General features: G+C 54.2%; 1 protein-coding gene across 1 annotated transcript in view; it reads left to right on the forward strand.

Annotated features, from left to right (window-relative positions):
• Positions 1-16,144, forward strand: part of LOC139239112 (spectrin beta chain, non-erythrocytic 1-like) — a 563,409-nt gene that overhangs the window by 241,600 nt on the left and 305,665 nt on the right. The window contains exon 16 of the mRNA XM_070867634.1: positions 13,153-13,909. Coding sequence (XP_070723735.1) covers positions 13,153-13,909 — 757 coding nt within the window. The remainder of the gene's footprint in view (positions 1-13,152; positions 13,910-16,144) is intronic.

Consider the following 16,144-nt stretch of genomic DNA (forward strand, 5'->3'; position numbering starts at 1 on the left):
CGACATCGCCCACCCCCGACATCACCCACCCCCGACATCACCCACCCCCGACATCACCCACCCCCGACATCGCCCACCCCCGACATCACCCACCCCCGACATCACCCACCCCCGACATCACCCACCCCGGGCCCAACCCCCACCCCCGACATCACCCACCCCCGACATCACCCACCCCCGACATCACCCACCCCCGACATCACCCACCCCCGACATCGCCCACCCCCGACATCACCCACCCCGACATCACCCACCCCCCGACATCACCCACCCCCGACATCGCCCACCCCCGACATCACCCACCCCCGACATCACTCCCGACATCACCCACCCCCGACATCATCCACCCCCGACATCACCCATCCCCGACATCACCCACCCCCGACATCACCCACCCCCGACATCACCCACCCCCGACATCACCCACCCCCGACATCACCCCCGACATCACCCACCCCCGACATCACCCACCCCCGACATCACCCACCCCCCGACATCACCCACCCCCGACATCACCCACCCCCGACCCACCCCCGACATCACCCACCCCCGACATCACCCACCCCCGACATCACCCACCCCCGACATCGCCCACCCCCGACATCACCCACCCCCAACATCACCCACCCCCGACATCACCCACCCCCGACATCACCCACCCCCCGACATCACCCACCACCGACATCACCCACCCCCGACATCACCCCCGACATCACCCACCCCCGACATCACCCACCCCCGACATCACCCCCGACATCGCCCACCCCCGACATCACCCACCCCCGACATCACCCACCCCCGACATCACCCACCCCCGACATCACCCCCGACATCACCCACCCCCGACATCACCCACCCCCGACATCACCCACCCCCCGACATCACCCCCGACATCACCCACCCCCGACATCACCCACCCCCGACATCACCCACCCCCGACATCACCCACCCCCGACATCACCCCCGACATCACCCACCCCCGACATCGCCCACCCCCGACATCACCCACCCCCGACATCACCCACCCCCCGACCCACCCCCGACATCACCCACCCCCGACATCACCCACCCCCGACATCACCCACCCCCGACATCACCCACCCCCGACATCACCCACCACCGACATCACCCACCCCCGACATCACCCACCCCCGACATCACCCACCCCCGACATCACCCACCCCGACATCACCCACCCCCGACATCACCCACCCCCGACATCACCCACCCCCGACATCACCCACCCCGGGCCCAACCCCCACCCCCGACATCACCCACCCCCGACATCACCCACCCCCGACATCATCCACCCCCGACATCACCCACCCCCGACCCACCCCCGACATCACCCACCCCCCGACCCACCCCCGACATCACCCACCCCCGACCCACCCCCGACATCACCCACCCCCGACATCGCCCACCCCCGACATCACCCACCCCCGACCCACCCCCCGACATCACCCACCCCCGACATCACCCACCCCCGACATCGCCCACCCCCGACATCACCCACCCCCGACATCACCCACCCCCGACATCACCCACCCCCGACATCACCCACCCCCGACATCACCCCCGACATCACCCACCCCCGACATCACCCACCCCCGACATCACCCACCCCCGACATCACCCACCCCCGACATCACCCACCCCCGACATCACCCACCCCCGACATCACCCACCCCCGACCCACCCCCGACATCACCCACCCCCGACATCACCCACCCCCGACATCACCCACCCCCGACATCACCCACCCCCGACATCACCCACCCCCGACCCACCCCCGACATCACCCACCCCCGACATCACCCCCGACATCACCCACCCCCGACATCACCCACCCCCGACATCACCCCCGACATCACCCACCCCCGACATCACCCACCCCCGACATCACCCACCCCCGACATCACCCACCCCCGACATCACCCACCCCCGACATCACCCACCCCCGACATCACCCACCCCCCGACATCACCCACCCCCGACATCACCCACCCCCGACATCACCCACCCCCGACATCACCCACCCCCCGACCCACCCCCGACATCACCCACCCCCGACATCGCCCACCCCCGACATCACCCACCCCCGACATCACCCACCCCCGACATCACCCACCCCCGACATCACCCACCCCCCGACATCACCCACCCCCGACATCACCCACTCCCGACATCACCCACCCCCCGACCCACCCCCGACATCACCCACCCCCGACATCGCCCACCCCCGACATCACCCACCCCCGACATCGCCCACCCCCGACATCACCCACCCCCGACATCACCCCCGACATCACCCACCCCCGACATCACCCACCACCCGACATCACCCACCCCCGACATCACCCACCACCGACATCACCCACCCCCGACATCACCCACCACCCGACATCACCCACCCCCGACATCATCCACCCCCGACATCACCCACCCCCGACATCACCCACCCCCGACATCACCCACCCCCGACATCACCCACCCCCGACATCACCCACCCCCGACATCACCCACCCCCGACATCACCCCCGACATCACCCACCCCCGACATCACCCACCCCCGACATCACCCACCCCCGACATCACCCACCCCCGACATCACCCACCCCCGACATCACCCGCCCCCCGACATCACCCACCCCCGACATCACCCACCACCCGACATCACCCACCCCCGACATCACCCACCACCGACATCACCCACCCCCGACATCACCCACCACCCGACATCACCCACCCCCGACATCATCCACCCCCGACATCACCCACCCCCGACATCACCCACCCCCGACATCACCCACCCCCGACATCACCCACCCCCGACATCACCCACCCCCGACATCACCCACCCCCGACATCACCCCCGACATCACCCACCCCCGACATCACCCACCCCCGACATCACCCACCCCCGACATCACCCACCCCCGACATCACCCACCCCCGACATCACCCACCCCCGACATCACCCACCCCCCGACCCACCCCCGACATCACCCACCCCCGACATCACCCACCCCCGACATCACCCACCCCCGACCCACCCCCGACATCACCCACCCCCGACATCACCCACCCCCGACATCACCCCCGACATCACCCCCGACATCACCCACCCCCGACATCACCCACCCCCGACATCACCCACCCCCGACATCACCCACCCCCGACATCACCCACACCCGACATCACCCACCCCCGACATCACCCACCCCCCGACATCACCCACCCCGACATCATCCACCCCCGACATCACCCACCCCCGACATCACCCACCCCCGACATCACCCACCCCCCGACATCACCCACCCCGACATCACCCACCCCCGACATCACCCACCCCCGACATCACCCACCCCCGACATCACCCACCCCCGACATCACCCACCCCGACATCACCCACCCCCGACATCACCCACCCCCGACATCACCCACCCCCGACATCACCCACCCCCGACATCACCCACCCCCGACATCACCCACCCCCGACATCACCCACCCCCGACATCACCCACCCCCGACATCACCCACCCCCGACATCACCCACCCCGACATCACCCACCCCCCGACATCACCCACCCCCGACATCACCCACCCCTGACATCACCCACCCCCGACATCACCCCCGACATCACCCACCCCCGACATCACCCACCCCCGACATCACCCACCCCCGACATCACCCACCCCGACATCACCCACCCCCGACATCACCCACCCCGACATCACCCACCCCCGACATCACCCACCCCCCGACCCACCCCCCGACATCACCCACCCCTGACATCACCCACCCCCGACATCACCCACCCCCGACATCACCCACCCCGACATCACCCACCCCCGACATCACCCACCCCCGACATCACCCACCCCCGACATCACCCACCCCGACATCACCCCCGACATCACCCACCCCCGACATCACCCACCCCCGACATCACCCACCCCCGACATCACCCACCCCCGACATCACCCACCCCCGACATCACCCCCGACATCACCCACCCCCGACATCACCCACCCCCGACATCACCCCCGACATCACCCACCCCCGACATCACCCACCCCCCGACATCACCCACCCCCGACATCACCCCCGACATCACCCACCCCCGACATCACCCGCCCCGACATCACCCACCCCCGACATCACCCCCGACATCACCCACCCCCGACATCGCCCACCCCCGACATCACCCACCCCCGACATCACCCACCCCCGACATCACCCACCCCCGACATCACCCACCCCCGACATCACCCACCCCCGACATCACCCACCCCCGACATCACCCACCCCCGACATCACCCACCCCGACATCACCCACCCCCGACATCACCCACCCCCGACATCACCCACCCCCGACATCACCCACCCCCGACATCACCCACCCCCGACATCACCCACCCCCGACATCACCCACCCCCGACCCACCCCCGACATTGCCCACCCCCGACATCACCCACCCCCGACCCACCCCCGACATCACCCACCCCCGACCCACCCACCCCCGACCCACCCCCGACCCACCCCCGACATCGCCCACCCCCGACATCACCCACCCCCGACCCACCCCCGACATCACCCACCCCCGACCCACCCCCGACATCACCCACCCCTGACATCGCCCACCCCCGACATCACCCACCCCCGACCCACCCCCGACATCACCCACCCCGGACCCACCCCCGACATCGCCCAGCACAGACTTGTCGAGGTGGGGAAAATCGAAGCCATAGATTGTAGATTTGGGGAAGACTAACTTTGTCAGGTTGAGACAGAGACTGACGATACCAAACTGGTCTAACCTGTTCTGGGGTAAAACGAAAGATGAACAGTGGGAGGTGTTCAGAAAGGAATGTGTCTTGCCTTAGGGCCAATAACTCTACTTGCTAAATCAGAAGACAAAAGAGATGAGAGGTAACAAGACTAAAGGGAAGAGCGTATAAAAGTGCAGAGAATAGTGTCGATCCAGGAGCCCTGGAGAAACTTGCGAGCGATATCAAAATTAGCACAAAAAGTTTTAAGATTTGTATTGGAAGAAGTCGGGTAATGTGTGCCCTTTAACAATAAATGCGAGTTATATTGTAAAATAAATAAGGAAACGGCAGACTTATTGAATAACCTTGTGTCACTCTTCACAGTAGAGGAAGAGGATGCTATACCTGACAATCCAGGGAAACTAATAATGAATCAAGGACTGAAACTCACTGAAGTTAATGCCAGCAAGAAAATAGTATTAGAAAAAAATAACGGCACTGACAAATTTCCAGGGCCTGATGGTTTCCAGCCTGGAGTTTTAAAGGAAGTTGGTGAAAATACTGCAGATGGGTTGGCTATAATTTTCCAAAGTTCTCTCGATTCAGGAATCATCCCTTATGATTGGAAAATTACAAATTGACGATTGGTGGGAGAGAGAGAGAAACCAGGAAACATAGAAACATTGAAAATAGGTGCAGGAGTAGGCCATTCGGCCCTTCAAGCCTGCACCGCCATTCAATATGATCATGGCTGATCATGCAACTTCAGTACCACATTCCTGCTTTCTCTCCATACCCCTTGATCCCTTCAGCCATAAGGGCCACATCTAACTCCCTTTTGAATTTCTCTAACGAATTGGCATCAACAACTTTCTGTGGTAGAGAATTCCACAGGTTCACAACTCTGAGTGAAGAAATTTCTCCTCATTTCAGTCCTATATGGCTTACCCCTTATCCTTGGACTGTGACCCCTGGTTCTGGACTTCCCCAACATCGGTGACTTCCTGCATCTAACCTGTCCAATCCCGTCAGAATTTTATATGTTTCTATGAGATCCCCTCTCATTCTTCTAAATTCCAGTGAATATAAGCCTAGTCGATCCAGTCTTTCTTCATATGTCAGTCCTGCCATCCCAGGAATCAGTCTGGTGAACCTTCGCTGCACTCCCTCAATAGCAAGAATGTCCTTCCTCAGATTAGGAGACCAAAACTGCACACAATACTCAAGGTGTGGTCTCACCAAGGCCCTGTACAACTGCAGTAAGACCTCCCTGCTCCTATACTCAAATCCCCTCGCAATGAAGGACAACATGCCATTTGCTTTCTTTACTGCCTGCTGTACCTGCATGCCAACCTTCAATGACTGATGTACCATGACACCCTGGTCTCGTTGCACCTCCCCTTTTACTAATCTGTCACCATTCAGATAATATTCTGCCTTCCTGTTTTTGCCACTAAAATGGATAACCTCACATTTATCCACATTATACTGCATCTGCCATGCATTTGCCCATTCACCTAACTTGTCCAAGTCACTCTGCAGCCTCCTAGCATCCTCCTCGCAGCTCACACTGCCACCCAGCTTAGTGTCATCTGCAAACTTGGAGGTACTACATTCAATTCCTTCGTCTAAATCATTAATGTACATTGTAAATAGCTGGAGTCCCAGCACTGAGCCCTGCGGCACCCCACTAGTCACTGCCTGCCATTCTGAAAAGGACCCGTTTATTCCCACTTTTTGCTTCCTGTCTGCCAACCAGTTCTCTATCCACGTCAATACATTACCTCCAATACCATGTGACTTAATTTTGCACACTAATCTCTTGAGTGGGATCTTGTCAAAAGCCTTTTGAAAGTCCAAATACACCACATCCACTGGTTCTCCCTTGTCCACTCTACCAGTTACATCCTCAAAAAACTTTAGAAGATTTGTGAAGCCTGATTTCCCTTTCATAAATCCATGCTGACTTGGACCGATTCTGTCACTGCTTTCCAAATACGCTGCTATTACATCTTTAATAATTGATTCCAGCATTTTCCCCACCACCGATGTTAGGATAACCGGTCTATAATTCCCTGTTTTCTCTCTCCTTTTTTAAAAAGTGGGGTTACATTAGCTTCCGTCCAATCCATAGCAACTGAACCACAGTCCATGGAATGTTGGAAAATGACCACCAATGCATCTACTATTTCTAGGGCCACTTCCTTAAGTACTCTGGGATGCAGACTATCAGGCTCTGGGGATTTATCGGCCTTCAGTCCCTTCAATTTCCCTAACACCATTTCCTGACTAATAAGGATTTCACTCAGTTCACCTTCTCGCTGAACCCTCAGTCCCCTAGTATTTCCGGAAGGTTATTCGTGTCTTCCTTATTGAAGACAGAACCAAAATATTTGTTCAATTGGTCTGCCATTTTCTTGTTCCCCATTATGAATTCCCCTGATTCTGACTGCAACGGACCTACATTAGTCTTCATTAATCTTTTTCTCTTCACATATCTGTAGAAGCTTTTGCAGTCATTTTTTATGTTCCCTGCAAGCTCCCTCTCATACTCTATTTTCCCCCTCCTAATTAAATCCTTAGTCCTCCTCTGCTGAATTCTAAGTTTCTCCCAGTGCTCAGGTTTGCTGCTTTTTCTGGCCAATTTATATGCCTCTTCCTTGGATTTAACACTTTCCCAAATTTCCCTTGTTAGCCACGGTTGAGCGACCTTCCCTTTTTTATTCTTACGCCACACAGAGATGTACAATTGTTGTAGTACATCCATGTGATATTTAAATGTCTGCCATTGCCTATCCACTATCAACCCTTTAAGTATCATTCTCCTGTCTATCCTAGCCAATTCATGTCTCATACCATCGAAGTTTCCTCTCTTTAAGTTCAGGACCCTTATCTCTGAATTAACTGTTTCATTCTCCATCTTAATGAAGAATTCTACCATATTATGGTCACTCTTCCCCAAGGGGCCCCGCACGACCAGATTGCTAATTAATCCTCTCTCGTTACACAAGACCCAGTCTAGGATGGCCTGCTTTCTAGTTGGTTCCTCGACATAATTGTCTAGAAAACCATCCCTTATACACTCCAGGAAATCCTCCTCCACAGTATTAATACCACTTTGGTTAGCCCAGCCAATATGCAGATTAAAGTCACCCATGATAACTGCTGTACCCTTATTGCATGCGTCCCTAATTTCCTGTTTGATGCCATCCCCAACCTCACTACTACTGTTTGGTGGTCTGTACACAACTCCTACTAACGTTTTCTGCCCTTTGGTGTTTCGCAGCTCTACCCATATAGATTCCACATTATCCACGCTAATGTCCTTCTTTACTATTGCGTTAATCTCCTCTTTAACCATTAACACTACCCCACCTCCTTTTCCTTCCTGTCTATCCTTCCTGAATATTGAATACTCCTGGATGTTGAGTTCCCAGCCTTGGTTACCCTGGAGCCATGTATCCGTGATCCCAATTACATCATATCAGTTAACAGCTATCTGTGCATCCACCTTATTACGTATGCTCCTCGCTTTGAGACTCAGAGCATCCAGGCTTGTTTTTTTAACACTCTTTGTCCTTTTAGAATTATGTTGCAATGTGGTCCTTTTTGATTTTTGCCCTTGATTTCTCTGCCCTCCACTCTTCCTTTTCTCCTTCCTACTTTTTGCTTCTGCCCCCTTTTTACTTCCTTCTGCCTCCCTGCTTGGATTCCCATCCCCCTGCCTTTTTAATTTAAACCCTCCCCAACAGCACTAGCAAACACTCCCCCTAGGACATCGGTTCCGGTCCTGCCCAGGTGCAGACCGTCCAGTTTGTACTGGTCCCACCTCCTCCAGAACCGGTTCCAATGTCCCAGGAATTTGAATCCCTCCCTTCTGCACCATTCCTCAAGCCACGTATTCATCTGAGCTATCTTGCAATTCCTACTCTGACTAGCACGTGGCACTGGTAGCAATCCTGAGATTATCTGAATGGTGACAGATTAGGAAAAGGGAAGGTGCAACGAGACCTGGGTGTCATGGTACATCAGTCATTGAAGGTTGGCATGCAGGTACAGCAGGCGGTTAAGAAAGCAAATGGCATGTTGGCCTTCATAGCGAGGGGATTTGAGTACAGGGGCAGGGAGGTGTTGCTACAGATGTACAGAGCCTGGGTGAGGACACACCTGGAGTATTGTGTACAGTTTTGGTTTCCTAACTTGAGGAAGGACATTCTTGCTATTGAGGGAGTGCAGCGAAGATTCACCAGACTGATTCCCGGGATGGTGGGACTGACCTATCAAGAAAGACTGGATCAACTGGGCTTGTATTCACTGGAGTTCAGAAGAATGAGAGGGGACCTCATAGAAACGTTTAAAATTCTGATGGGTTTAGACAGGTTAGATGCAGGAAGAATGTTCCCAATGTTGGGGAAGTCCAGAACCAGGGGTCACAGTCTAAGGATAAGGGGTAAGCCATTTAGGACCGAGATGAGGAGAAACTTCTTCACCCAGAGAGTGGTGAACCTGTGGAATTCTCTACCACAGAAAGTTGTTGAGGCTAATTCACTAAATATATTCAAAAGGGAGTTAGATGAAGTCCTTGCTACTCGGGGGATCAAGGGGTATGGCGAGAAAGCAGGAAGGGGGTACTGAAGTTTCATGTTCAGCCATGAACTCATTGAATGGCGGTGCAGGCTAGAAGGGCTGAATGGCCTGCTCCTGCACCTATTTTCTATGTTTCTATGTTTCTACTACCTATTGAGGTCCTAATTTTTAATTTAACTCCTAGCTCCCTAAATTCAGCTTGTACGACCTCATCCCGTTTTTTACCTATGTCGCTGGTACCTATATGCACCACGACAGCTGGCTATTCACCCTCCCTCTCCAGAATGCTCTGCAGCTGCTCCGAGACATCCTTGATCCTTACACCAGGGAGGGAACACACAATCCTGGAGTCTCGATTGCGGCCGCAGAAACGCCTATCTATTCCCCTTACAATAGAATCCCCTATCACTACAGCTCTCCCACTCTTTTTCCTGCCCTCCTGTGCAGCAGAGCCAGCCCTGGTGCGATAGACTTGGCTGCTGCTGCCCTCCCCTGATGAGTCATCTCCCCCAACAGTACCCAAAATGGTGTATCTGTTTTGGAGGGAGATGATCGCAGAGGACCCCTGCACTACCTTCCTTCCACTGCTCTGCCTGATGGTCACCCATTCCCTATCTGCCTGTGTAACCTTTACCTGCCGTGTGACCAACTCACTAAACGTGCTATTCACGACATCCTCAGCATCACAGATGCTCCAGATTGAATCCATGTGCAGCTCCAGTGCTGCAATGCGGTCTGTCAGGAGCTGCAGCTGGATACACTTCCTGCACATGTAGTCGTCAGGGACACTGGAAACGTCCCTGTCTTCCCACATAGCACAGGAGGAGCATGACACGGGTCTGGACTCTCCTGCCATGACTTAACCCTTAAATTAAACTAATTGGTAACAACGCCAAAGGTTAACCACTGATCAGAAAAGAAAAAGAAAAAGATTAAATACTCACCAATCCACCAGCCAATCACTTACCCTCTTGGCTGTGACGTCACACTTTGATTTATTTTTACTTCTTTGTTTTACTTGTAGACCCTTTAGTCCAACATCAGTTGTGGGGAAGTTATTGGAATTATAATTAAGGACTGAGTATCTGAGCACTTAGAGAAGGTTGAGCTGATTAGAGAGAGCCAGCATGGATTTGATGGGGGGTTGTCAGACCGAAGAAATAACCTTATCATCACAGTCAGGCCATGGATTTGTAACTTTTTGAGAAAGTAACTGAAGTAGTAAATGGGGAAATGTCTATGGATTTAGTTCATATGGACTTAAGGCATTCAGTAAGGTTCTGCATAAGAGGCGGTTAGCTAAAATTAAAGCTCATTGAATTGAAAGCACATTATTGAGCTGGTTAGAGACTGGTTAGGCGGTGGAAGACAGAGTGTGGGGATAATGGGAATGAGCTCGAATTGGACGGCAGTGACTCACGGTGTCTCAATAGAGAGTCAAAAGTCCCAGTTTACCAGTGACACAAAGATTGATGGCATAGTGCCTCATGTAGACAGGAGTATAAAATTACACAGAGATATTGATCGATTGTGAGTGGGTGAAACTGTGGTGATAGATTTCAACCCAGGTAAGTGTGAGCTCATCCATTTTGGACCAAAAAAGGAAAGATTTGAGTAATATTTAAATGATGAAAAGCTAGGAACAGTGGAGGCCCAAAGAGATGTAGGGATCCACGTAAAATGTAGTCTTCAGATACAAAGAATAATCAGCCTAATGGAAGGTTAGCCTTTATAACTAGAGGGCTGGAATATAAAGGGGAGAAAGTTTCAGGACAGCTATACAAAGCCTTGGTTCAAAAGAAAGACTTGGATTTATATAGCGCCTTTCACAACCACCGATGTCTCAAAGCACTTTACAGCCAATGAAGTGCATTTGGAGTGGAGTGTAGTCACTGTTGTAATGTAGGAAATGCGGCAGCCAATTTGCGCACAGCAAGTTCCCACAAACAGTAATGTGATAATGACCAGATCATCTGTTTTAGTGATGTTGATTGAGGGATAAATATTGGCCCCAGGACACCGGGGATAACTCCCCTGCTCTTCTTCAAAATAGTGCCATGGGATCTTTTACGTTCACATGAGAGAAACCTTGGTTTAACGTCTCATTCGAAAGACAGTAGTTCAGACGTGGTTCCTGGAGCACTGTGTGCAGTTCTGGGCCACGGCACCTTAGGAAGGATATATTGGCTTTGGAAGGAATACAGCACAGATTGACCACAATGTTACCCGAGATCCGAGGGTTAGATTATGAGGGGAGATTACATAAACTCGGCTTGTATTCACTGGAATATAGAAGGTTAAGGGGTGAATTGATTGAGGTTTTTAGGATTTTGAAAGGAATTGATAGGGTAGGTAGGCAGAGAGAAACTTTTTCCACAGGTGGCAGGGTCTAGGACAAGGTGACATCACCTTAAAATCAGATCCAGGCCGTTCAGGAGAGCAGTTCGGAAACTTCTTCACACAAAGAGGGTAGAAGTGTGGAACTCTCCTACAGAAAGCAGTAGGTGCTAGCTCAATTACTAAATTTCAATCTGAGATCAATAGATATTTGCTAGACAAGAGTATTGAGGGATATGGAGCCAAGGCAGGTGGATGGAGTTAGGATACAGTTCAGCCATGATCTCATTGAATGGCAGAACAGATTTGAGCGGCTGAATGGCCTCCTCCTGTTCCTATGTTCCTCAGTGTGTGTGTGTGTGTGTGTCCGTCAGTGTTTGTGTATGTGTGTGTCCGTCAGTGTGTGTGTGACTGTGTGTGTGTGTGTGTGTCTGTCAGTGTGTCTGTGTGTCTGTCAGTGTGTGTGTGTGTGTCCGTCAGTGTGTGTGTGTGTTTCTGTCAGTGTGTTTGTGTGTTTCTGTGTACGTATTATTGTTGTATTTAATGTACTAGTTTCCAGTAATATTTGAGTGACACAGCACCTGCACTAAAAACTTTAAACAGGTGCCCAGGAAATGCCAGGAGTCAACGGGTTAATTAGAGAGTCTGGGGCAGGGTTTGCCCAGACGGGAGTCTGTGTCTGGGGCAGGGTTTGCCCAGACGGGAGTCTGTGTCTGGGGCAGGGTCTGCCCAGACGGAGTCTGTGTCTGGGGCAGGGTCTGCCCAGACGGAGTCTGTGTCTGGGGCAGGGTCTGCCCAGACGGAGTCTGTGTCTGAGGCAGTGTTTGCCCAGACGAAGTCTGTGTCTGGGGCAGGTTTTGCCCAGACGGAGTCTGTGTCTGGGGCAGGGTCTGCCCAGACGGAGTCTGTGTCTGAGGCAGTGTTTGCCCAGACGAAGTCTGTGTCTGGGGCAGGTTTTGCCCAGACGGAGTCTGTGTCTGGGGCAAGGTTTGCCCAGACGGGAGTCTGTGTCTGGGGCAAGGTTTGCCCAGACGGGAGTCTGTGTCTGGGGCAGGGCCTGCCCAGACGGGGCAGGGTTTGCCCAGATGATTGTGCACACTGTCCCTCGACCTGCAGCGCTGTGTTGTAGCTCCCAGCGACAGAGTGCATGGTGGGCCAGCACGGTTAGTGTGAGCTGCGAGCCATAGCACGCGATAGGATTTCACTCCGTGTTTACCATCCTGGCTCTGGCTCTCAGTGAGCCTGTGAAGGGGGTGATGGAGCAGGCATGTGGGTGGGATGGGCCATTCCAGTGGCAGGCGACTAGCCGCGCTGTACGTGAAGCATTGTCCCATTGTGTGCCGGGCCGGAGAGGCTGAGTCACCACAATCCCACCCCGTTCACCACAGGGCCTTGACTCGGCTGACCGTCGGAGGGAATCTCTTGTCGACGTTAATTGTGTTCCTTTTGCAGGTGGGGGCAGATTGTGCAATTGGTCGAAAGTAAAAAGAAGACCATTAATTCTCTGCTGTGTATTCAGAATTACTTACTGGAGTGTAACGAGATCAAGTCTCAGATCAGCGAGAAGCGGAAGGCCATCGAGTCGACCCAGTACCTGGGCAATGACCTCGGAGGAGTGATCGCCCTCCAGAGAAAGCTTTCCACCATGGAGGGAGCCCTCGCCATCATCGAGCCCAAGCTGATTGGTCTGCAGCTAGAGGCTGAGCGTTTGGCGGCAGCTCATCCCAGCCAGGCCATGGAAATCCTCATCCAGTTCGAGGAGATCAGCGAGGAGTGGGAGCAGCTGAAACGAGCTTTACAAGGCTGCGAGGACTCTCTGAGTGTGGCCAGCAAGTTGCAGCAGTTTATCCAAGACCTGGACAGCTTCCTGTCGTGGCTTGCCCTGACGCAGGCAGCTGTCGTGTCCGAGGAACTGCCCAACATGTTGGCCGAGGCCGAGGCGCTCCTCAGATACCACGAGGCGCTAAAAGAGGAGATTAGCCAACACCAAGAGGACTACGAGAAAATCCTGGCAGTGAACGAGCTGGTGTTGCTGGAGGAAGCAGAACTTCCCCTCCTCTCCATTCAGCAGTGGCTGCAGAAGCTGCAGGTGGGCTGGAAGAAGCTGCACCAGATGTGGGAGTGCAGGCAGGAGGTGCTGCTCCTGTCGCACATTTACCATCTCTTCCTGCGGGACGTCAGACAGGCCGAGGCTTTTCTCAACAGCCAGGTGAGAAGCCCGCCCTCCGACCCGGCCCCCTGACCTGACCTCTGACCCGCCCCCCTGACCGGCCCACCCCCCCGACCCACACCCCGACCTGACCCGCGACCCGACATGCCCTCCGACCCAGCCCCCTGACCTGCCCTCTGACCCGCCCACCGACCTGCCCTCCCCCGACCTGGCCTCCTGACCCGCGACCCGACATGCCCTCCGACCCAGCCCCTGACTTGCCCTCTGACCTGCCCTCTGACCCGCCCACCGATTTGCCCTCCCCCGACCTGGCCCCCTGACCTGCGACCCGACATACCCTCCTCCCGACCCTCCCCCCTGATCCGCCCACCGACCTGCGACCTGCCCTCTGACCTGCCCGACCGCCCCCCCGACCCGGCTAGATCCCCGACCTGACCCCCCCCCGCCCCCCGATCCACCCTCCCCCGACCTGTGCTCCGACCAGAGTATGGCGCTCGATCCATTTTACAGTGAGCGGAAGATTGCAGTCCCCAAACCTATTACAGCGTTCCATTTTATACGTCAATGCAAAGTGTAACGGTGAAATATAACGGGCATCTCAGAGTGTGACACTGGTGAGCAGTGGATCACCCAGCGTGTGACAGTGGTCACACTGGACAGAATGGACCAATGGACAAAGTCAAGTTACATGTCCCTTATTGTGTAGCAATCGTTGGGATACATATTTCCTGCTAGTAACAGGGAACAGGTTGGAGACAAGAGTTGGGGGCCCAGAGTTAAAGTCAGAGGTCACGTGGTGGGAAGACGTTGACATGGGTCAGATTGAGTGGGCGTGGAGTATGGACGACGTGCTGTCCAAGTTCGCAGCCTGGTTTAACGGGCCAGTGAAATCCCGATTCTAGTGGAGATAGACAGTTGGAGGAGGGAGGGTGTTTCTGGCGGGTTGTGGTGCAGAAAGATGATGGCGAAGTTGGCGCGAAGGTAGGTCATCGTAGGTCAGAAGCGGCCGAGAAAATGTAAAACCACCAGCCTGTGACCAGCATAGCTGGAAGACCAGCAGAACGAGTCACCCTGGTCAGGTGTGAAACAGCAGCAGTGGGGGAAGATGGCCAAAGGTACCTTTAGCAGCAGAATCTGAGACACAGCAGGTGCGTCTTACAGAGTAATGCAGTGTAGTGCAGTGTAATGCAGTGTAGTACAGTATAGTTCTGTGTAATGCAGTGTAGTTCTGTGTAATGCAGTGCAGTACAGTGTGGTACAGAGTAAGACAGTGTAGTGCAGTGTAGTGCAGTACAGTGTAATACAGTGTAGTACAGAGTAATGCAATGCAGTACAGTGTAATGCAGTGTAGTACAGAGTAATGCAGTGTAGTACAGAGTAATGCAGTGTAGTACAGTGTAATGCAATGCAGAGTAATGCAGTGTAGTACAGTATACTGCAGTGCAGTGTAGTACAGTGTAATGCAGTGCAGAGTAATGCAGTGCAGAGTAATGCAGTGTAGTACAGTGTAATGCAGTACAGTGTAATGCAGTGTTGTACAGTGCAGATGTGTAGTCTTGATGTCCATAGAAATCTAGGAATCCAAAATCAAATTTGAGAAGAAGTTCAGCAGCTCAGTGAGAGAAACAGAGCAACAACAACAACAACTTGTATTTAAATAGCGCCTTTAATATAGCAAAACGTCCCAAGGTGCTTCACAGGAGCGTTATACAACAAAAAAGTTAATTTGACACTAAGCCACATAAGGAGAAATTAGGGCAGGTGACCAAAAGCTTGGTCAAAGAGCTAGGTTCTAGCGAACGTCTTAAAGGAGGAAAGAGAGGTAGAGAGGCGGAGAGGTTTAGGGAGGGAGTTCCAGAGCTTGGGGCCCAGGCAGCTCCAGGAGCTGAAGGCAGAAGGGATGGGTAATGGCGGTTTAAAACACTTAGTTAACTCGTAGTTGGGGCTAAAGTGCACCAACTGATGGAGCCAGGGGGCCCTGAGCAGTGGATGCGAGGAGATTTGGGAGAGAAAAGGCAAAGAGTGGCGGAGATTCGCATGGATAGAGGTGAAGTATTGAAGAGCTCCAATATGGAGCCATAACCGACCCTCTCCATATCTCCCTCTGTTCACTTGTGAACAAGGCCCTGCGCACATTGGCTGCTGCTCCGGACCCAAGCCGATCACTTCTATTTCCACTTTTTTCTCCCCTTTTTCTTTTCTCTCCATCCCTCCCTGACCACTCTCTCCTTTCATCTCTCCTCTCTCGGATACTCTGCCTCCCAAGTCCCTACC

Source organism: Pristiophorus japonicus, chromosome 26 (genome assembly GCF_044704955.1).
Source record: "Pristiophorus japonicus isolate sPriJap1 chromosome 26, sPriJap1.hap1, whole genome shotgun sequence".
NCBI lineage: Eukaryota > Metazoa > Chordata > Chondrichthyes > Pristiophoridae > Pristiophorus > Pristiophorus japonicus.